Source organism: Crocuta crocuta, unplaced genomic scaffold (assembly GCF_008692635.1).
Source record: "Crocuta crocuta isolate KB4526 unplaced genomic scaffold, BGI_CrCroc_1.0 scaffold48, whole genome shotgun sequence".
In the NCBI taxonomy this organism is placed as follows: Eukaryota; Metazoa; Chordata; class Mammalia; order Carnivora; family Hyaenidae; genus Crocuta; species Crocuta crocuta.
Genome location: NW_027533089.1, coordinates 2,609,309 through 2,633,606, shown reverse-complemented (window position 1 = coordinate 2,633,606; position 24,298 = coordinate 2,609,309). Strand labels below are relative to the sequence as shown.

General features: G+C 36.8%; 2 protein-coding genes across 4 annotated transcripts in view; one reads left to right on the top strand and one right to left on the bottom strand.

Annotated features, from left to right (window-relative positions):
• EXTL2 (exostosin like glycosyltransferase 2) overlaps nucleotides 1-555 on the bottom strand; it is a 22,486-nt gene extending 21,931 nt beyond the window's left edge. The window contains exon 1 of the mRNA XM_077746113.1: nucleotides 163-555. The gene's annotated coding sequence lies outside the window, so the exon portion shown is untranslated. The remainder of the gene's footprint in view (nucleotides 1-162) is intronic.
• A 169-nt stretch (nucleotides 556-724) lies between these two features.
• The window catches only part of SLC30A7 (solute carrier family 30 member 7), a 79,941-nt gene continuing 56,367 nt past the window's right edge, over nucleotides 725-24,298 (top strand). For 2 of the 3 annotated variants that reach the window (XR_013330716.1, XM_077746111.1), the window contains exons 1-5: nucleotides 725-994; nucleotides 1,216-1,317; nucleotides 14,470-14,583; nucleotides 18,993-19,080; nucleotides 19,746-19,872. Coding sequence is in view for 2 of the 3 variants with exons in the window: in XM_077746111.1 (XP_077602237.1) it covers nucleotides 915-994; nucleotides 1,216-1,317; nucleotides 14,470-14,583; nucleotides 18,993-19,080; nucleotides 19,746-19,872 (511 nt within the window). In the remaining variant the exon portion in view is untranslated. The remainder of the gene's footprint in view (nucleotides 995-1,215; nucleotides 1,318-14,469; nucleotides 14,584-18,992; nucleotides 19,081-19,745; nucleotides 19,873-24,298) is intronic. The other variant, XM_077746112.1, reaches the window with a different exon arrangement.

Genomic DNA, 24,298 nt, shown 5'->3' with positions numbered 1-24,298 from the left:
ACAGCTCTTCCAGCATTTCCCTCAAAGGCGCAACGAGGCTCTGACAAGAATTACAGCCGCGGCTGCGGCCCTCGGGATGACCTGGAAGTGAAGGGGATCCGCACGAACTCGAGAGTTTCGGGAGGTTCGCAGGCTGAGATCGTCCGGGAAGGACTGCCTTACCCAAACCTCAATTCCAACGCGGTCTCCTAGGAGTTTCCTTTAAAGGGCTTCTTCTGATACATTTAACGTTCTTTAGAAAGACATTGACTGACTGCTTCCTTCTTAGTACGGAAGGCCTGGCGCTGTTTTGGGGGACCGATGACTAGGACTTGGGTGCCCCCAGAGTCCAGCCAGCAAAACCATCACTTAAGTCTTCTGCACACTGGCGGCCACGTGTTCTGCGTTCTAAAGCATTGCTACCTAAAGCACCGGGATTTAGTTAACAGGGGGCAACGGAAAGGGCAAGCGCCGGATACCGGCGCATCCGGGAACATCAGTGGTAGGCGGTCGGGTGGGCGAAAGCAGGCTCGCAACCAGCCAGCTATCCCAGCCTGCGCGTCGCCACCTCAGGATTTTCTAAAGGATTCCATCCCAGGCCAGGGCTTTAACAACCTAGTAGCTGCCACCTTTTTCTGCCCCTACAGCGTTCCGGCGGCTCCCACCACGCCCCTGCCGTAAGCCCCGCCCCTCACCGCGCAGTTCCCGCCCCCGGCCCCGCCTCCGTCTTTCGGGTCCCAGGACTCGTTGCGCGGCCCGGGCCGGAAGTCGGCGAGTTCCCGGGTGTGTGTCTGTGTCTGTCTGTGTCTCGAAGCGGCGCGCGGCCCGGGACAAACGCTGGGGAATCCTATCTGAGGCGTCACCACTGTCACTACCATCACCCACGGAGCCACTACTAGAGGGGAGTAGACCCGGCCCTTCGCCGGGCAGAGAAGATGTTACCCCTGTCCATCAAGGACGATGAATACAAACCACCCAAGTTCAATCTGTTCGGCAAGATTTCGGGCTGGTTTAGGTGCGGGGTGCTGTTTTTGCGGGAAAGGGGTATCCAGACGAAGGGGAGAAGGCCCAGACCTAAGGATGGCCCGAGGTCCAGGGAGGGAGCATCAGGGACACCATCCTTCGTTGTGAGGAAAGGAGTGTTTGGGCTGGGAGGATCTTGAAAGGGGGATCCAGCCCTCGGGTCCTGGCACCCCTTTGACTCTCCCGCCTCTTCCCCACTTTTATCACTCCCAGGTCTATCCTGTCGGACAAGACGTCTCGGAACCTGTTTTTCTTCCTGTGCCTGAACCTTTCTTTCGCTTTTGTTGAACTACTCTACGGCATCTGGAGCAACTGGTAACCGAAGGGGAAAAGGGTTTGGGCGGAAGCAGGGGGTGGGGGAGACGAAGCACTGTTTGCTTAATGCCACGTAGCTCCTCACCAGGAGGTTCAGGTCTTGTCTTTGCCATTCAGCTCTACTGCTGAGTTGCTTTCCTATATCCACAGCAATCTGGAAAGGCTGCATTTAAGATCCGGGGCCCATNGGTCAAATAAGAGTGACAAGTCTCCGCTTCGTTTTGGCTGATGGAGAGAGTATTCCCTAACTACAAACCTCAGCTTTGCCCACTTCCTTGGAATTGGAAGAAACCTGTTTCCTGCTTGTTTAGGGTGGGAGTGTTCCTTGCTTCTCTCTGGGGGAGTGGCATTTGGATTTCACCCTTAAGATTCTGAAAGGGAATATCTCAGATTTTCAACCTTATTTATTATTAAGAGCTTTATAAAGAGGATATCCAAAGAAATATGTGTCATTCTCTTCTCTTTAATTTTATGCTGCAACTGTCTCATTTCCCTCCGATCTTGGTTGCAGTAGAAAATTCGATACAATTTTCTAAAAACTTAGAGCCCCTGAGTTGATGGGTTTTTGTGCCATCTTTGGGCTTTTTTGTTTGTTTTTGAAAGTGCTTTGGGAAGAGAGAAATCCAGGAACTCTGGAAATGAAATATTATTATCCAGGTATTTACTGTTGAATACCTTACGGTCTTGTAAAATTGTGCAGCTAACAATAAGATCGTTATATTTCTAAGTACACAGATTCCTCTTTAAATCTCATACCCATTTGAGAATCTGATAAAAGCCAGCCCTCAAAATTTTATATAAAACTTCAGGGTGATGTGGAGTTCCTTGAGATAGATCTTGAATCCTACATTAAGAACTTATGGCATTTATGCTTTATTTTCTATTACTTAGAGTTAGTCTCTTTCCTCCGTAGTCCATTTTTCAGAGAGGATTGCTGTCCTTGATTTTTTATCTCTGTTGAGATTGAACAATGACATTAAATAAGATCACCATTTTTTGTGACATTTACATTTTTATATGAAAAAGTGCACTTCTTTTCAGTTCAGATGTCAACTCAGTTTTATACAAAATACTCAAACATAATGAAGGTTATTGATTTAGTCACCACTTTAAAAGGCATATTGAGACATAAAATATTAGTATCTGTAATAACCATTTTGAATCCTTTGAGAAGCAGATATATGTATCCTATAATATTAACAGTGTTCAATGTATTGTTCATGTTAAAAACACTATGTTGTCTTATAATAATCATGCTTTATTATAAATATGCAGTATTTATAGTATATTTTGCTCTTCTTAAATTATGTCATATTGTGGCATATGTACTGATTGTATTAGGCTATAACATGGTTTGTATATGTACATTTATGCTACAGTTGCTTTACATTACAATACATTGTCTTTCACTGTGGCCTTCTAGGGCATAAATTACTATGTGAAATGTCTTCTTCAGGAGAATTATATTCAAAGTGCCAAAACTACTTCTTTCATGGAAAGTTAGGTATAAAGTAAATTTTTTGATCTGTAGAGATCTGTTGAGGAAATTACAGTTGACCCGTCAACAACATGGGGACTTAGGGGCATGAACCCTGTGCAGTCGAAAATCTGTATAACTTTTGACTCCCTAAAAACTAACTTCAAGTAGCCTACTGTCACCCATAAGCCTTAGCAATAACAGTTGATTAACGCGTATTTTATTTAATACGTGTATTATCTACTGTATTCTTACAATAAAGTAAGCTAGAGAGGGGCGCCTGGGTGGCTTAGTCGGTTAAGCGTCCTACTTTCGCTTAGGTCATGATCTCGCGGTTCGTAGGTTTGAGCCCCGCGTCGGGCTCTGTGCTGACTGCCAGCTCAGAGCCTGGAGCCTGTTTCAGTCTGTGACTCCCTCTCTCTCTGACCCTCCCCTGCTCACGCTGTCTCTCTCTCTCTCTCCTAGAAATAAATAAAACATTAAAAAAAAAAATAATAAAGTAAGCTAGAGCAAAGGAAATGTTATTAAGAAAATCATAAGGAAGGAAAAAATGTTTATGGTACTGTACCAAATTGAACAATATCTGCAAATAAGTGGACTTGGGCAGTTCAAGCCTTCATTGTCAGTCACTGTACTAAAACCATTGTTTTCTGAGCTGTTTGCCATTAGTCCCCAGTACATAAAGAAAACATCAGTGATACATGACTTTTTCTTCTGACCTCTGGTGGCTTATTTTTCTAACCTTAGGCTCTCTTTTCCTCCAATTGACTCTCTTTGATTGTGTTATTCTTTCTTCCACATTTGAAATCTAGCTAGTGCCTGTCATACCTAAATCATGTAGTAGGCATTCATTATTATATTAACATCCATCCACACCACTTACCAATATTAATTTTTATCAGTGGATTGGGAGTACAAATACATTGTTATTGAAGCCTTGACAGGTTTCAAAATTGCTTGGGCCTTTTCATAATCTGGATTTCTGTGTCTTATTTAGTTATCACAGTTTACAGTCCCTTTTGTTGACCTGTCAGCAATTTCTTTATATAACTGGGTTATCTCTTCCTGAAGTTTCCATTAGATTTTAAGTTCCTTGAATAAATGTCTCGCCAAAATTTATTTTGTTTGTCATAGTTATTTTTGTGTTCATTTTTATTCTATAACAATTTAAGTTTCAAGATGTTATGAACATGAAATGTCAAGAAGTTTTTTCCATTATAGAATTAAAAGGTGGATAAAAGCTACTCTCTTCACAAGTAAAGGTTTATAGAAATACTTGTTGATTTAGTTGCAAAAAATAAATAGTTCTGCTTCTTGTTTAGAGCCTTCATTATTAAAAGGAAGGACTTAGTTGCTTATATTTTTGATGTTGAGAATGTGTCATCGGTAGAGGAATTGCTAAGCTCTTTGTGTAGTTTTCCACCCTTAAATATCCATTGCCTTTTGCTTTTCCACTATAATGTAAACTTCCTTTCCTAGAGGTCTTTTCTATCTTATTCAGGCACCTTAGTACATGACACATAGTATGGTTAATGTAGATTTGCTGAATGAAAGAATGAGGAAATAGTGAATGCATGGAATTAATACATTACTTATACATATTAACTGCCCTATCAGAGGGGAGGAAAATATTTGAACTTCTCTTGTCTCTTAATCTTTGAAGTTAGTAGGAAAATGATTTGGGATACCCTATGTGATCTTTCCTTTTAGGGTTCTTTCTTTCTATCAATTTATTTTCTTTTGCTATTTATTGTTGAGTAACTACTTCATCTGGAGTTAATATAGTGTAAGTATGTTGTTTTTGTACCATCTAGGATTAAATTCTTTTTCAAATTACAGAAGAATCCCCAAATAATGTTTTCTTAAATATGACAAAACTTTATTTCCAGGATGGCTGTCATTCCAGCTATTCCTAGCAGCAGATTATCCAAAAAGGAGAGAAAACGAAGTAAAAAAAAAATATATAGTGTCTTTTAAAGAGATTTATCTGGACACATTGAACACTTATATTTCAGTGGCTAAACCTTTATCTTATTGGTCATACCTACTTGCAAATGTCATCTTTGTTCCAGCAAACAGGTATTCTGCTGAAAGTTAAGGATTTTTTACCAAGAAAGAAAAGAAGTATATGGAGACTGTAGGCTCAGGAAGTGAGACGAGAAAGAGAGATAAACGAATCTGACTTCTTTTGTAGATAGAGAACTGAGGCCCAGGGTTTTTTTTTTTTTTTTTGCCCAGAGCAGCAGCAGAGCCCAGAAGCACCTGTCGTCCAAGGATTTTTTTTTTCCCACTACACCGTGATTTTTTCTAGTATCTCAGTTTAGTTTCCATTGTTCTAATGCTCTTTTACTTTATGTGTACTTCACCGTCTGTTAGAAAATTTCAGTAATCTCTTTTTTACCAAAGCTGTTGCAGCCATTTTCCCCTTATACCAGACGGAACTCCTATAATTCTAAAGGTAAATGTTTTTGTATTACCAAAGTAAATATTTATTCAGGAAATGTGTGAGGCCATACTGGGCGTTGATTTGTTTCTACTTTGTATAATATGTCGTATATTTGTAAAGTAACTCATTGGTAAAGAAAATGCTTCTGTTAATTACATTTTCCTATAGAATTAAAACATATGTATCTTTGTCTTTTATTAACTTCTCCCTTCTCAAAAGACAACATTATTTACCAGTTTATGGTGATGACTTTTGCTTTACTGTAGTTTTATTATTCACCTTAAAATGCAGATAAATATTCCACCTTGCTGAGAATATCTTTTTGTTTTTATTTTTAATGTTTATAATTTATTTTTGAGATAGAGAGAGGCAGCATATGAGCAGGGGAGGGGCAGAGAGAGGAGACAGAATCCGAAGCAGGCTCCAGGCTCTGAGCTGTCAGCACAGAGCCCGATGTAGGGCTCAAACTCCCGAACTGTGAGATCATGACCCGAGCCGAAGTTGGATGCTTAACTGACTGAGCCACCCAGGTACCCCTTTGCTGAGATTATTCTTAAGTAAGATTATATAATGGAATGCGGTGGAATTGTGGGTTTTTCACCATAACTGTCATTTAGTTTAACAACTTATGTAAATGTCAGGATTCTAATTTCTTGCTAATAAATTGGTAAATAATAGTTTGTATTCTCCTTTCCATCTCATGGAAACTTACTGTGATTGTTCCCTGTCTTCAGTTTTGAATTAGTCTTTAACAACCACTATAAATATACTGTTAGCTTAGTTACCAGTAGACCTTTTTAAAATTTCTTATTATGGAAAATTTTAAAGATAAGTAAAAGTAGAGAGTTTAATGGACCTCATGTCCTCATCATTTATTATTTACCAGCATGTAGCCTATTTCATTTCCTCTGTTACCTGTCCCACCACTGGATTATTTTAACACAGATACCAAATATAATTTATTTCCTAACTATTTGAGTCTCTAAAAAAGAAAAAAAAAGAGAGCCCCTCCTTCTCCTGTAACATTGTTCCAGTCCCATTCTCATCTTTAAAAATTAGGAATTTATTAATATCAAGTGTCCAGTTAGTGAGTGTTCAGATGACCCTTACTGTCTCATAAATTCTTTTTACAGTTAGTTTTATAAGTCAGAATCCAAATAAAATCGAATCTAAACAAAGTCATGTTTGGATCCAAAGTCATATACAAACATATTTGGTTGGTATGTCTCTTAAGTCTCAATGTATGGGCTCCCTTTCTCCCGTTGTTTGTTTTTGCCTCCAATAGACCTACTTTTTTTAGAATTTCTTTCACTAAATGTTCTATTCACATTCATTATATTTTTCTTCAGTGATCAGGTTTCTCTTTTGTATCCTAAGAAGTTTTCCTTATTAAATATCTTTAGGAAGTATTTCTTAAAATATCTTTTAAGAAAACTTGAAAAAAGTTTTAAAATTAATTTTAGAGAAACTGTTGGTGTTTAAAGATCGGAGCCTAAAACAAACATGCTGCTTTTAACAACTAGTTTTTCTTTATCAGATTACATTTGGTATGTAAATCGTATAACCTGAAATATTCTCCGTGTTGTCTTTATTTATAAGGAAATGTATGCCATGCAGTTTAAATGATTATTCATAATAAGAAACGTTTGCTAATGGAAGATGAATGAGAAAATTGACTTTCCTCATGAGTAGTATTTTGATATATGATAGAACAGAGGACTAGACTTTGATATAGAGTGAACTGAGAACTGGAGGTAGACTCCTTTTCATTTGAGTTTGTCTGTACAGTTGCAGCTGAGTAATTTTCAAATCATGATACCAGGTTTAAAAAGAAAGATCATATTGTAGTGCTTTAAGACAACATGATTCCACTTTAGAAAAGGGAGTGGTTTTTCACATAGAATCATATTTTATAGTATACTAAAAATGAAATAACATTCTGGGCCCTGGAGTGTCTCAGTCAGTGAAGCATGTGACTCTTGATTTTGGCCCAGGTCATGGCCTCATGGTTATGTAAACAAGCCCTGCGTGGGGCTCCCCGCTGAGTGTAGAGTCTGCTTAAGCTTCTCTCTCCCTCTCCTGCCCCTTCCCCACTTGCATGTGCATGTACATGCATGCACTCTGAAAAAAAATGCTTTAATGAGAATGAAGTTTACTTAAAATTTAAATAAAATTACAGTCTCATTTTGATGAGTATTAGAATTGCCAAGCTTTGTATAAACCTCCTGAAAAGGGAACTTAGTTGTCTGGTATACAGAAGAAATTTACCATTTTTCCCCCATGAAGGCAATGTTTGGTGTCCACTAAATATATTTAAAATAAAGTTGTTGTAAGACAGATAGTGCTAGTGTGTATTAATTGGCAAGGGCTGTTGTAACAAATACTGTCTTGTAGTTCTGGAGACTAAAAGTCTAAGATCAAGGTGTTGGCAGTGCTGGTTCCTTCCGACGTCTGCATAGAAGATTCTGTTCTGCGCTTTCTCCTGGCTTCAGCTGCTTTGCGGCAGTCTTTGGCATTCCTTGGCTTGTGGAAGGCTCATCTGATATCTGCCTTATCTTACTCAGTAGTCTCTTTGTGTGCATGTCTGTCTCCAGATTTCCCCTTGTTATAAGGACGGTAGTCATGTTGGATTAGGGCCCACCTTGCTGAACTAATTAATCTTAATAAATTAAGATTTATTAAGTGACCCTCTTTTCAAATTAGCTCACATTCTGAGGTACTAGAGATGTAGGACTTCAACTTAAGAATTTAGAAGAGGACACAATTCAACCCACAGCAGGTTTTACTAAATGTGTATATCAGTATATCAGTAAATATTTTTTAATTTATGTTTATTTAGAATGAATACCCTGCCTTCTTCTACAACAGGTTTATAGCCATTTAAGATAAAAGTTACAGGTATAATAAAATTCTTAAGTTATAGAAATAAAAACTTGAGGAATCATGTATAGAGAGGGAAAAAATAAGCCTACTAAACGTATAAATTAATGTAGTGACTGAAATTGACTTTTAAATTTAGTTATAAAATTCCACAAAGTTAAGTAAAGCAGGATGGGTAAAAATTCTCATTGTCAGGTTTTACTACAGTACAACTCTATTGTTTTATTAGACTACAGAGAGAATTTTCTGAAACCAAATTTTAAAAGTAACTTACCGTATTAGTCCTTTATCATAGCATAGAAAACAAAATCATAAGCAGTGTCTTTATTGGTGGTTTTATAACACAGAACAGAGATAGTCTGCATATGGGTCATGGCATGCCCACCGTCCCTCACCGATCCCCTCAAGCTGCAGACTGCTGTTTCTTGTTGCTCAGTGCGAGGTTTGTGGTGAGAGCAGAGAGGCGCTCATTAACTTAACCCAGGCCCCTGGGCAGGCTCTGGGAGCCTGGGCCTTGGAGTAGGTTTTTTTCTCCCCGCAACATTTTTGCTCCTCCTTCTCTGAAAGCAAAACTCTGCTGTGTACATGTAAATGGTCTTGGGTAAAAGCGAGTTTCTTGCTCCTTTTCCAGTGGTAGCAGGACATCTGCTTTGTGTTGGTGCAGAAGTCTATGCCCCCTTTTTTAGTGATTGCTCTAGCATGCATAATATGAATTTTTAACTTACCACAAATAATAATGTTGATCTTACAATAATATACTTCCATTTCCTTCTATCCTATATGCCATTATTGTCATATATTTCACTTTTACGTGTTTTAAACCCCACAATACAGTGTACCTGTTTTTGCTTTATACCAGAGGTTAGCAAACTTTCTCTGAACAGCAGATGGCAAATATTTTGAGCTTTAAGGGCCATCAGGTCTCTGTAACAACTTCTCCGTTCTAATGTTAAAGCGCAGAAGCAACCATAGTCAGCATATAAACAGGTGAATGTAACTGTTTTCCGATAAAACTTTATTTACAAAAATAGATGGTGTTCTGGCCCATAGCTTGCTGATCCCGGCTTCAGCCAGTTATCATTTTTTAAAAAATAGCTTTATTGAGATATAACTTATATACCATGTAACTTATCCATTTAAGTTATACAATTTAATGGCTTTTAATATGTTCATAGAGTTGTGAAACCATCACAACAATCACTTTTAGAACATTTTTATTACCCTGAAAGGAAGTCTTGTACCTCTAGCCATCACCCTCTAATTCCCTCATCCCCCGATTTGCCCAAATTCTAGGCAACCACTAATCTACTTTCTGTCTCTATGTATTTGCCTACCCTGGCCTTTTCATATAAATGGAATCATATAGTGTATGATCCTTTGTGATTTGTTTATTACACCCAGTGTAATGTTTTCAATGATCATCCATATTCTACATGTATTAGTATTCATTTATTTTTATTGCCAAATTAAATTCCAGCAGTGTGTGAGAATTCTGCGTTCTCCACATCCTCACCAACACTTGTTACTGATCTTTTTGATTTAGCTGTCATAGTGTGGATATGAAGCTGTGTCTCATTGTTTGACTTGCATTTCCCTGAAAGGTTGTTAATGATGTGGAGTATCTTTTCATGTGCTTTTTGGCCATTTGTGTGTCTTCTTTGGAAACATGTTTACTCAGATTCTTTGTTCATTTAAGACACTGAATTACTTTTCTTTAGGAAGAGTTTTTAAGGAATATTTGTTTGTTTATTTTGAGAGGGAGAGAGAGAATCCCAAGCAGGCTCCATGCTGACAGTGCGGGATTCGATCTAACAAACCGTGAGATCATGACCTGAGCTGAAATCAAGGGTTGGATGCTTAACTGACTGAGCCACCCAAGTGCCCTATTTTTTGGAAGAGTTTTAAGAGTTCTTCATATAGGGGTACCTGGCTGGCTCAGTTGGTGGAGTATGGGACTCTTGATCTTGGGGTTGTGAGTTTAAGCTGCACGTTGGGTATGGAGATTACTTAAAAATAAAATCTTAAAAAAAAAGTTCTTCCTATATTCTGGAGACAAACCCCTTGTCAGAAATATAGTTGGTAAATATTTTCTCCCACCTGTACATTTTCTTTTCACTTTTCCTTTTAAAATTACAGTGATATCTAGTCTATATTTTCTGTTTTCTCATTTGTTGCTTGTGATTTTGGTGTGTTATATATATAAGAAATGATTGCCTAATCCAAGGTCGTGAATATTTTAGTTTTTATGTTTAGGTATTTGATCTATTTTGGGTTAATTTTTGTGTATGGTATAAAATAAGTGTCAAAAGTCATTTTTTGCATGTGGATATCCAGTTGTATCAACAGATTTGTTGAAAACACCATTCTTTCCATCATTGGAATGTCTTGGCAGCCTTGTCAAAAGTCAGTTGACCATAAATGTGAGGGTTTATTTCTAGGTTCTAAATACTGTTCCATTGCTCTATTTTTTTATTTTTGTGCTAGCACCACACTATTTGATTGCCGTAACCTTATTGTAAGTTTTGAAATTGGGAAGTATGAGTCTTCCAACTTTGCATTTCGTTTTCAATAATTTTTTGGCCATTCTAAGTCACTTGCTTCCCCATATAAATTTTCAGATCAGCTTGTCAGTTTCTTCAAAGAAGTCAGGTGGGATTTTGATAGGTTTGAATTGAATCTGTAGATCAACTGGGGAAGTACTGGCATCTTAACAGTGTTGTCTTCTGATCCATAAACATGGATATCTTTCTATTTATTTAGGTCTTCTTTAAATTTTTCAACAATACTTTATAGTTTTCGAGTACAAATGTAACACATTTTTTGTTAAATTGATTTAAAAGTATTTTATTTTTTGATGCTATTATAAATGGAAATCTTTTTTTAATTTTTTGCATCAGTACTATTAGGAATACAGTTCATTTTTTTTTCTGGAATACAGTTCATTTTGATATGTTGCTCTTGTATCCTGCAACCTCACCAAACTCATTTATTCTAATAGGTTTTTAGTAGAGTCCCTAAAATTTTGTATATATAAAATCCTGTCAGTTGCAAATTGTGATAGTTTTACTTCTTCACTTTTTTATTTTTTATTTTATTTGTTTTTTAATTTCCTGCTTAACTGCCCTTGTTAGATCCTCCAGTACAGTGTAGCAGTAGCAAGATGGGACATCCTTATACCTGATCTTAGGGGAGAACATTCAGTCATTGGCTGTTAATGGTGCTGTGGGGTTTTTGTTGGTGCCATTTAAGAGTGGAGGAAGTTCTCTCTCTTCTGCTTGTTGAGTGTTTTGAATATGAAGGGGAGTGTTAAATTTTGTCAAACTCTTATTGCACCTATTGAGATGATCATGTGGTTTTTGTCTTTTATTCTGTTGATATGATGTGTTAGATTGATTGGTTTTCATATATTGAACCAACCTTGCATTGTTGGTATAAATCCCACTTGGTTGTGGTATGTACTTTTAAAATATATATACTTGAATTCCACTTGCTCATGTATGTTGAAGATTTGTCTGTGTGTATTTGCAAAAGATTAGTCTGTTTCATTTCTTGTGATGTCTTTTGTCTCATTTGGTGTGAGGGTAATACTGCTCTTATATGGTGAATTGGGACACGTTCCTTCATCTTTGTTTTGGGAGAGTTTGTAAGGGATGGTATTTATTGGTCTTTAAATGTTTCATAGAATTTTCCAGTGAAGCTCTCTGGGTGTGGGCTTTTCTTTGTTGGAAGTTTTACAATTATTAATTCAATTTGTTTGCTTGTTATAAGTATATTCAAAAAAAATTTTTAAGTCAGGTTTGCAAGATTGTTTCTAGGAATTTGTCTATTTCCTCTTTGTTATCTAATTTGCTGGCTTATAATTGTTCATAGTATTTTCTTATGATCCTTTTTATTTCTGTAAGGTCAGTAGTAATTTTTTTTTCATTCCTGATTTTAGTAATTTGAGGCTTTTACCTTTTTTCATGGTCAGTCTATTTAAAGTTTGTGAATTTTATTGATATTTTCACAGAACCATCTTTTGATTAATTTTTCTTTTTTCTTTCTCCCCTTCCCCCTCCCACCCCCCGTTCTCAGTGATCTTTTAGAGATACTAAAAATGAAACATTATCTTTTTAAAAAAATAGGCTTCATGCCCAGTGTGGAGCCCAGTGCCAGATTTGAACTCATGACCATGAGATCAAGAGTTGAATGCTTAACCAACTGAGCCAGCCAGGCACCCTGAAAAACTGTCTTTTTTATTTACTCACGTATTTATCATTTTCAGTGATCTTCATTTCTTTATGCAAATCTGTTTCCATCTGTTATCCTATTTCTGCTTGAAAAACTTCTAATTCTTTTAACTCAGATCAATTGGCAGGGAATTCTGTCAGCTTCGGTTGTCTGGAAGAATCTTTATTTTTGACTTCATTTTTGAAATATATCTTGTTAGATACAGAATTTTAGGTTGGCTTTTTTATTTCAATACTTTAAAGACATTGCTTCATTATTCTGCCTTGAGTAGTTTCTGATGAAAAATATACTAATAATCTTATCTATACTTCTCCTTTTACTAGCTGTTTTCAAGATTATTTCTTTGGTGTTGAGCAGTTTGTGAGGTGTGTAGGGTTTTTCCCCTACTTGGGATTTATTAAATGTCTTGAATATGTGGTTTCTTTTTAAAAACTCTTAAGAATTTTATCTTTAAATACTTTTTCTACCCTATTTTTTTCTCCGTTACTGAGAATCCAGATGTTTGTATTTGAGTCTCTTTGATAACTGTGACAGGTTTTGAATGCTCTGTTGTTTTTTCCCCTCACTCCTTTTGTTCCTTGTGTTTTACTTAGATAATTTCTCTTGATGTGATTCTTTTTCTGTGTCCCATCTGCTCAGAAGCCCATGTATATTATTTCTCTTCAATATTGTAATTTTTAAAAAAATGTTTTTGTCATTTTCATTGGATTCTTTTATAGTTTTATCTATGTGACAAGTCCTCAATTTGTTCATGAATTTTCTCCTGCTTTATACATCGTCCTTTAACATAGTGATCATATTTGTTTTAAAGTCCTTATCATAGTCCAGTCTCTAGGCCTTTTCTGGTTCTGATTCTGTTGACTACATTAGCTCTTGACAATGGTTTTTGTTTGTTTGTTTGTTTGGTTGGTTGGTTTTTGCCCTTTGATCTTGTTATGTGTCTTTTTTTAAAATAGTTTTTTTTAATGTCTTACTTATTTTTGAGAGAGAGAGACAGTATGAGCGGGGGTCAGGCCCCAGGCTCTGAGCTTAGCTGTCAGCACAGAGCCCAACGTGGGGCTCGAACCCATGAACTGTGAGATCATGACCTGAGCCAAAGTCAGATGCTCAACTGACTGAGCCACCAAGGCGCCCCAGATCTTGTTATGTGTCTTATAAATATTTATTGAATGCTGGATCTTATGTTTAAAAGATTAACAGGGACCCAGGTTGATAGTATCTATGCCCAGAAACGTGCACACCTGCTGTTTGGTCAGGCCATTAGTGTAGAGTTTTGAGTCTCTGATCAGTAGTTGACTAGCTGGGTTTTGTGTTTTGTTACTGGTAGGTAGTTTTTACAAGCTACCGACTTCAAATTTTTTTACCGGCTTCTACCACCTTGTGTTTAGCGTAGGGTCTGGGGGCCTGGAGGGTTTTTTCAGTGTTCTTGCTCCACTCTCAGCTTTCAACAAGCCTTGCACACCTGTGCCACAGGGGAATCTCTGTGCTCTTGCTCAGCTCTCAGTGGTAGATTGCTGTTGTTTTGTACTCTAGTCAAGGCTTTGGTTGTGGGGAGAGAGAATTTGGTCCTCCTGCTGGAGCTTTACTTCTAGGCAGTCCCTTCTCACCTGAGTGTCAGGGTGGGTGTGATTAATCCCACTGCCCCTTCTCCCACCTCTCTCCGCAGCCTTGTATCAAGAGAAGGAACTGTTGTCTTGCTCCTCTTCCAACAATAGCAGACCTTTGCTTTGTATCAATGTAAGATGTCGGGCCCAAGCTGGCTCCAGACTTGCCCCTGACTGCGATGGCTGGTTTTTGTTTTTTTTTTTTTCCTCTTTCAGTGGTAGCTGACCTTTGTCAGCAGTCAGAGAGGGGGCAGATTCCTGCTGCGCATCCAGCAGCAGCTGGCCTTGTTTCCACCCCTCTTTCAGTAGCAGCTGAATTTTGTCTTGGACAATGGGTGTGAGGGTTTCCTCCTCAGACGTTTAAAATTTATCCTGGGTATCTCTATATCATATTCCAAGGTTGTCTGTTTAGAAGATTAGTTCCTGATGAGCAGAAGGATATTGAGAGAATTTAGAGAAGGATGCCTACTATTTGGTTACTATTATAATGTGCCAATATGTCTGTTCTTTTACAGCTTAGGCTTGATTTCCGACTCTTTTCACATGTTTTTCGATAGCACTGCCATTTTGGCTGGATTGGCAGCATCTGTTATTTCAAAATGGAGAGATAATGATGCTTTCTCTTATGGGTAAGACTTTTTAAAAACTTTTTTATTGAAGTATAAGAAATACAGAAAATACACACATCTTAAGCACAATGGATTTTCACAACTTGAACACATTTGTATAACTTGAACTCTTGAATCCTCCCTCAGGTCTCCTCGTTCCTTCCCATGCAGCTCCCCAAGAGTCTCCACCACTTCCCTAACTTGGTGGATTAGTTTTAACCTGTTTTTGAGCAGTGCATAATTGTANCTTGTTTTACCAGAAATTTTTAAGTGAAATTTTTTACTAGATAGGGGACTTTCTCAACTTTTAACCTAAGTTTTTTAAGAAGAAGAAGAAAAAAAATTCAGTTTATGAAAGTTGTCATTTTCTTTCTTTTTCTTTTTTAGAGGGATGCTTTGCTGTTAATTTATTTAAAATCGTTTTTTAATCGGATTTTATATTACCCTCTGCAGCTCTGCTTTTATGAAAAATACTGCTTTTCATACTCTTGCTGAATTTGGATAATTAATAAAATATTTGGAGAGTGCTTTTATGCTGAAGAGACCATATTGGCACGTCTGGTCTCACTTCCAAGCCTCGGACCCTTAGAGGCAGGGTTTGCCTTTTGCCATCTCTGATTGGGGGAAACAGTGGAGTTTCCAGTGTTTGAGTCACTCTGCCTGTGTTTTCTTTATTGGTTTCATTGAGTATTTTGCAGTGTAATTCTATTTATGTGTAAGCAGCACTCAGAGGGAATAGCCTCTTTCTCTGTCTCCCCACCCACTTTCTCTTTCCTTCCTGCTCCCCTCTCTCCTCTTACTTGTTGACTCTTTCTTGTCTAGCCCCTTCTCTTGTGAGTGCTCTCTCACATTCTCTCCTTTCTTTACTCTTTGCTGTTTTCTCTTTCACTCTCATCCCCATCCTCACGCTCTTGGTCATCGCTCCGGAACTCCCTTCCCCCCACCTGGTTGTTCTTTCCAGTTCCTTGTACCTGTGCTCATGGTCTTTCTCTGTCTCTCAGCCTTCCACCCCCTCCTTCCTCTTTTTCTCTCTCCTGGACATTCTTGTTCTCTCCCTCTACCCTTGACCGCTGTATCTCTCAGCTCTTCCTTACTCCCCTCTCCCTCTTTCTGAACCTCTTCCGCCCTAGTTCTCTCTTCTCTCCCTTTCCCAGTCTCTTTCTTTCTCTCACCAGTCCTCCTCCTGGAAGGCTCCCTTTGTAGTGTCTCTCATTCTCCGCTGCCTGACTACGTCCCCTCTCTTAGCGCACTGCCTCGTCCTCCCCTTGGTCTTTTACTCTTGCTCCCTCACTGGTTTCCTCTTTCTTTCCACCTTTTGCTTTTGTTCTTGAGCAAGCAAGCACACGCTCTCTCTTGTACGTGCTCTTGTTCTCTTCAGAGGGCCCACTATGAGTCTAACCCTTTGCTTCTTATGAAGATGCAGAAGATAGGTCTTCTGCCTTGGAGGAGCTCGTGGTCAGATAGGGAGATGGTTCTGTAAAAATACCACAGTAGCTATATAGTGTGACAAGTGTCAAAAGAGAGATACATGAGATTCTGACAAAACTTGGCTGATTTGGGGTATAACCGAAGTGATATAGTTATTTGTAAGATTATAAAAATGAGGCAAAAACACTAATTATACTGTTTTTATAGACTAGAGTGAAAGATCTGTATACCTATAAATCCAGACAGCTCAAAAGAGAACATTTTCCTTGGCATTATGCAATCAAAAGATTCTTAAGTATATTTTGAATCATTAAGGAAAAGTTGTATGTAAAGTTCTAATTTTGTGTTGGAAAATTAGTAATTCATGTATATTGCATATCAAAAATCTGATTAGAGTATCTTACTGAACAAGTTTGTGGGGTAAGTAGTAGGTGACTATTAAAAATTCTCAGTTCCTTAAATGTTAGGATATCTGTTGTTTTCTATTTAGATTGCATAGTTTCCCACTATAAGATGGTTTTTAGGTGTAGCTTAATACCTTCAGTACCATAGCAGGTTTTAACTGCAACTTTTACTCATTTATATGAGGGGGTAATATTCTTGCCATCTTTTTATCTCTCGTTCTGTCTTTTCCTTGTTTGCCTTTATCTTTTGAGAAGGGAAAAACTAGGGAGTAAAATCTGATGCAACATTTGAAGTTACTAATAATTGCTATAGTAGTAAGTAGCAATAGTAGTACAATATAGGTACCAGTACATCAAAATGACACTGGATAGACTAAGCCTAGGGATGAATCCCCAAACCCCCATTTCAATATGATTACGATAGCAGACTGACTGCAATACAAAACTGGGAGGAATCTGAGAGGCAGAAGACTTTTCAGTATTTCTTTATAGAAAAGTCATCTTTGTGTCTGGTCACACTGTTTTTGAAACAGCAATGCCAGTATAAAAATAATAGATGTCTGATGGGTAGATACATACGTACATGCCTTTATACATATGTACATGTGCATGTATCCTTCTCCTTGGCTCAAGAATCCAGATGCCATAATACTTTATTAGGCAATAGCACGTTCATGAATTATATGTTTTAATTCCAAGACTCACTCTATTGACGTAATTTGTAAAGGCAAGTATGTGTGGTTTTCACAATTTTTTCACTTGAATCCTGCAACCAAGTTTAGCAAATATAGTAAGCCTAATCAAATCACTTGAGTCCAGCAGCGGATCAGAATTTATGAGGCACATCTTAAGCTAGGCACTAGAGACAAAAAGATGCCTGAAAAACATTCCTACCTTTGATCTTGAAATCCATTGGACTCAAGGACAGAAGGTTTTCAATCAAGCATTAGCTATAGGAGAAGAGTGGGTTAAAAGGAAGTGCTTTTTTTATTTTGAGGTTAGTAACCCTGCTGATAGATTAGGTAAATTCCTAAGTGTTCACTATGGAAGCAGTCTGAATTTAATGAATGTTTTCTCCTAAAAAATAAAAAGCATATGCTTTAACAAATACTATGTAAATTTAATTCATTTGTATGTGTTAGAAGGTAGAAATCTGCATTATTTCTAAATGTAGAAATACATGCCATGTTGGAATGTACTGACAGAGCAAATTCCAACATAAATGAAATGAGTACATTTCTTTTTAATGTTTAATTATATTAGAGAGAGCACAAACAGGGAAGGGGCAGAGGAAGAGGGAGACAGAATCCGAAGCAGGTCCAGGCTCTGAGCTGTCAGGAGAGAGCCCGACTCAGGGCTGTTACTCAAGAACTGTGAGATCATGGTCTGAGCCAAAGTTGGGTGCTCAGCCAGCGGAGCCACCCAGGTGTCCCTGAAACGAGTACATTTCAGATAGTTTTTTCTCTTTAAAAATATGTTTTACAGTAAAGCTTGTGTTATCTAGAAGTTGACAGAGCTGGAAAAACCAGTGTTTTTGATGTTCCTATTATATTATTTAAGGACCATAGTGATTAACTACTATCAGCACCCTTTGAATCATGTTANCCCTCCCCTGCTCATGCTGTCTCTCTCCTAGAAATAAATAAAAACATTAAAAAAAAAATTTAAAAAAAAAAAAAAAATATGTTTTACAGTAAAGCTTGTGTTATCTAGAAGTTGACAGAGCTGGAAAAACCAGTGTTTTTGATGTTCCTATTATATTATTTAAGGACCATAGTGATTAACTACTATCAGCACCCTTTGAATCATGTTAGGACATTTAAACTGCCAAGGTAAAGTTTCTAATACTTGAAGCCAAATATACCTTAATGGAAAAATAGAATCTTTCCCTGATGCTTCATGCAGGTAGAAAGCAGAAAGCTTCAGAAGTCCATGGAGAAAAAGGTAGACATTTTAAAAAGTTTCATTAGAATTAAGTGAAGCCAGGATTGATTCTAAAAATAGATAATTGAAAAGTTTTTGTTAAATGTATTAATCTTAGAAAAGAGTGATTAAGAATATAAATATTAAGTTGGCTCTAGGATGATTTTGTTTTCCTTCAGATCAAAGTTCCATTTTCCAAAGATTTCAAAGCTGAAAGTTATAAGACAAAAAGTATAAGGAATTTTTAGAAAAGAAGCAAATAAGTTATTAAAACCCCTCTTTTAGAAAAGTTCTTTTCTTCTACTTGTTATCTTTTAGATCCTTCCTTCTTTGCCCCCTTGTCTCATCCAGTTTTTTCTTCTCCAGGGGCAAGCTGAGATTGATGGTTCTGTGAAGGGTCTTTCTAAACCTACTTACTCTAAGAAGGTCTTTTGATTGGCTTGTAGAGATGGATGTATCGTATGTCATTTTGCTGTTATACATAATTCATAATAATTAAAGTCATTTCCTCATTTCTATAGTATATGTAGAATAAAACATACTATACTATAAATACTAGGACTTTGCTGACTGCTTTTAACCATATAACATGGTTTAGAATCTCTGAATGTATATAAACTTATGATTTGATTTTTAAGAAATAATAATTCAGTTGTTTATTTTGCTCTTCTTTAGGTATGTTAGAGCGGAAGTTCTGGCTGGCTTTGTCAATGGCCTGTTTTTGATCTTCACTGCTTTTTTTATTTTCTCAGAAGGAGTTGAGGTATTGTAGATCATGATTAGAGTTAGTAAATTACATTTCTGCAATGAAAGTGTTCATGAACTAAAGATACATGTATAAAGCTGTCTTCACACTGTTATTAATATTATTGAGGACAGTCTTGGATTAGATAAAATATGTAAGAGGAGCTTACAAAATAGTTGAAAAAATTAAATATATGTGAAACTACTTGAAATTGAAAACAATTAAATAGTAGTGCTTTATAAGCTATGAACAGAGTGTAGACGCTGTGGAAAGTAAAGGCACAATCTGAGTAGTGAGGTCAGCTGGGAAGAATTCTTAAACTAGAACCTGCAAGCTTTATCAGTGAAACTGTAATATTTGATATATTAAAGAAATATAAAGAGAAAATTGAAAGATCAATGAACCTGAAATGAATGGCAGTATTTTAAGATACCAAAGAGGGATGGGTTTTAGACCAAATAGTCATGCTTTTAAATATTTGTGTGTATTTAAAAATAGTAATTACTACCTTGTCTGCAGTATATGAGCACTATTTTTTTTTTAGAAGCTGTTTTGGCATATATTTGTAGAGTGCTTTTAATTCTGAAAATAACTAAAAATTTTTAAAGCTTGCTTTTTGTTTTTACCAGTTGATCACTCAAAAATTATATCAATGCTCTTTGTTTGTATTATGTGTTTTCTAGAGAGCGTTAGCCCCTCCAGATGTACACCATGAGAGACTGCTTCTTGTTTCAATTCTTGGATTTGTGGTAAACCTAATAGGAATATTTGTTTTCAAGCATGGAGGTCATGGACATTCTCATGGCTCTGGTATGATGGTTAGAATGCTTTGTTTCATTTTCTCTTTTCCGTCATAATTATCACTTTTGAAAATTGATACATTTTAAAGTTAAAGTCCATGTTGGTTTTTTTTAAGTTTATTTTGAGAGAGAGAGGGAGAGAGAAAGAGAGAGAGAGAGAATCCCAGGCAGGCTCCGCCTTTTCAATGCAGAGCCCAACATGGGACTCCATTTCATGGACCATGAGATCATGACCTGAGCCAAAATCAAGAGTCTGACACTAACTGACTGAGCCACCCAGAACCCTGTGCTGATTTTTAACAACAGAAATAATATGTTAATAGACACTTATTAATGTCTTCCTGAACCCATCACTCCTACTTCCCCATATGTCTCCATCTCAGTGCCATCTTAGAGTTACATGTTCTCAGTTTGGTATGGATCTTTCCAAACCTCTATAGCTCATCCGCTTTGTGTGACACCATTTATATAACACCAGCAAATAAACATTAAAAACCATATAAAACAGATCTAGTTACTAAAAATTATAGTATATGTGGGTACAGAATTTACTATACAGTCTGTTTTTGAGATCCTTTTGTTTGTTAATTATCAGATGCCTTCTCTTGTTGACCCATAAAACTCCATGGTGTGGGGTACCATGGCTTATTTAACTGGTCTTCTGTATATAGACATTAAGTCATTTCCATATGAAACATATCCTTGTGAACATATGCAGGTGTTTTTCCAGAGCTGTGCTGTCCCGTGCAGTAGCTGTTAGTCACACGGGCTATTTAAATCTCAATTATGGTTAATTAAATTTAGTAAAATTAAAAATTCACTTCTTCAGTTACACCACTGACATTTCAAGTGCTCAGTAGCCACATAGGGCTACCATATTGGACAGCAGATAAGGAACATTTCTATTGTCACAGAAAGTTTTTTGAATTGCACTGTGCTGGAATATAAGTAGATTTGCTGGAACATAGGAAATACAGTTTTCAGTTTCAGTAGACAATAGCAAATTGCCCACAAAATAACTATCATCACATTTATCCCAGCAATGAATGCCAATACTAATTTCCTCCCACTCTCATTTAAACTTATTATTATGAGTGAGGCACCTGGGTGGCTCAGTCTGTTAAATGCCCTACTCTTGATTTCAGCTCAGGTCATGATCCCACGTTGGGCTCTATGCTGATAGCACAGAGTCTGCTTGGGATTCCCTCTCTCCCTCTCTCTCTGTCCCTCCCCTGTTCGTGCTTACATACACTCTTTCAAAATAAATTAAAAAAATAAATAAACTTAAAAAAATTAAAAGAAACACAGTAGGTTTAAGACTGTTTGGCTAATATTTTGAGGTTGAAAATCCTTCCATATGTTTTTAGGCCATTCAAGTTTATCTTCTCCTTGAACTATTTATTTATTTATGCTTGTTTTTCTATTGTCTTATTGTTAATCCATTTTTAATAATTTTTATATATTTTGTATACTAATCATTTGTTTTATGTGTTGCAAGCATCTTTTCCCAATCTATGGCTTATCTTTAACCTTTAAGTAGGTGTTCTCATTTTGAAATAGTCTTAGTATTACTGTCTTACATTTTTTCTGGTATGTTTTCTACTTTGAGAAATTTCCAATTCCTGAGTCATAAACATGTCTCATATTCTAATACTGCTAAAATTTAGGGTTTTTTTCCCCCAGCCATTTTATTCCTTCATCTATATGTGATTTATTTTTGTGGTAGGGTGAGTTAGGACTTAACTTTTTTTTCCCCAGTATGAATAAGCACCAATTATTATTTTTAATGTTTTATTTCTGAGAGAGAGAGAGAGAGAGAGCGTGAGCAGGGGAGGGTCAGAGAGAGGGAGACACAGAATCTGAAATAGGCTCCAGGCTCTGAGCTGGCTGTCAGCACAGAGCCCGACGCGGGGCTTGAGCCCACAAACCGCGAGATCATGACCTGAACTGAAGTCGGATGCTTAACTGACTGAGCCACCCAGGCGCCCCCGACCAAGCACCAATTATTAACCTGCCTTTTACCTGATTGATGTAAAAGAACACTTTTAGCCTGTATTAAGTTACCTTTTAAAATTGTTTGGGCCTGTCTTGCCAATTTGGGTTTTCATCAGCTTATCAAGTTGTATGACAGATCTTTTTGGGATTGTGATTGGGAATGCATAAAATGTTTTTTGTCTTTTACTGAATTGTCTTAGCTATTTTAATAAAGATCATTTTTTGATCAGTTTATTTTTAGGTAGTTGAATGTTTTTATTACTATTAGGAATAAAAATTGTTATTCCTGCTTGTCTGATTGTNAAGGCACCCCTAGCACAGTGTTAATTAGAAATACTTAGAGTTTGTATCCTTGTGTCAGCCTGGATAGTCACCTGAGTAATTTACAAAAACCTTAATGCTCAGGTTTAATCCCAGAACATTTTTATCAGAATCTCTAGAGAAAAATGCAAACATCAGTGTGTTTTAACCATCAGGTTACCATCAGGTTTTACCATTTGGTGTGATATTTATGGTCTATTTCTGACAAAACTGTCGTATCAAGTTAAGGATATTAGTTTTTATTCCTGCATCTATTGAAGTAATCACTGTTTCCTCCTTAATTTAAAATTTGTAATTACATTGATAGATTTCTCATAAGGAACCATCCTTAAATTTTGTGGTTAAATGTATCCGTTCAGGTCTACATTTGGATCTGTGATCCATTTTCAGTCAGTTTTTGTATATCATGTGAGATATGGGTCCAGTATCATTTTCTTGTATATAGACATTTGGTTGTCTCAGCCCCATGTTTAAAAGATTACTTTCCCCCCGTCGAATCATGTTAGCAGTCTGGTCAACAATTGGATGACTATAAATGTGAGAGTTTATTCTGCACTCTCAGTTCTGTTTCATTGATCCAAATGTCTGTCCTTAGGCCAGTACCCTACTGTCTTGTTTAACGTACATTTGAGGTAGGTTTTGAAATTGGAACGTGAGTTATCCAGTTTTTTTTCTTTTTTTAAGATTATTTTATTTATTCTGGATCCCCTCTTGCATTTCCATATAAATTTTAAGATCATCTTGTCAATTTCTGAAAAAAAAAAAAAGGCAGTTGAGATTTTGATAGAAATTGTGTTGCATCTGTAGATGAATTTGGGGAGTATTGTCGTCTTAACAATGTTAATTAAGTCTTCTGGTCGATAAATATGGGATGTTTTCACATTTATTTATAGCTTCTTTAATTTCTTTCAAATGTTTTATAGTTATTAAAGTGTACATGTTTCACACACTTCTTAACTTTACAATTAGGCTTTCTTTTTTTGTTGTAGGTATAGTGTGATTGTTTTCATTAATTTCATATTTAGATTGTTCTTTACTAATGTATAAGGATACAGTTCGTTTTTGTATACTGGTCTTGCATCTTGCTACATTGTTGAAGTTGTTCACTATTCTAATAAGTTTTTAGTGGATTCTGTAGAATTTTTTAGTGTCCTGTCATCTGCAAATAGAGATAATTTGCTGCTTCCTTTCCCATGTGATTGCTTTTTTTTTTCTCTTGCTTAATTGCCCTGGTCAGATCATTCAGTACAGTATTAAATAGAAGTGGTAAGAAAGGACATTCTTCTTGTCTTTTTCCTGATTTTAGGATGAAAGCATTCAGTTTTCATTAAATATGCTGTTAGCTGCGTTAACTGTGGGTTTCTCAGAAATGCCTTTTATCAGGTTGAGGAAGTTTGTTTCTACTCCTAGTTTACTAGGTGTTTTTATCATGAAAGAGTACTAGGGCTTTGTCACAACTTTTTCCTTCACTTTTTGAGGTGGGAGTTGGTTTTTATCCTTTATCCTTATAATATGGTCTATTCCATTGCTTGAATTTTGGATAGTAAGCCACCTTGGCGTTCTTAGGATAAATTCCATTGGCCATGGTTTATCTTTTTTGTATATTGCTTTATTTGGTTTGCTAGTATTTTGTTGAAGACATTGTGTCTATATTCTTAAGGAATTTTTAGTCTGTAGTTTGCAGGGTATCAGGGTAATACTGGCCTTATGTAATGAGTTGGGACATGTTCTCTTTTCTTCTCTTTATTTTTATTTTAGAGAGAGAAAGAGCACGAGCAGGGAAGAGGGACCCAGGGAAAGAGACAGGGAGGGAGAGAGTCTTTCTAATTGATAAAAACATGGTTAAAACACCTAGTAAACTAGGAATTTATTTTTAATTATATTTATTTAATTTTATTATATTAAAAACTTTTTTTTTTTAATATTTCCTTTTGAGAGAGAGAAACCGAACAACAGCAGGGGAAGGGCAGAGAGAGAGGGAGACACAGAGTCCAAAGCAGGCTTCAGGCTCTGAGCTGTCAGCACAGAGCTCCATGTGGGGCTCAAACTCACCAACTGTGAGATCATGACTTGAGCCAAGTCAGATGCTCAACCGACTGAGCCACCCGGGCACCACTGAA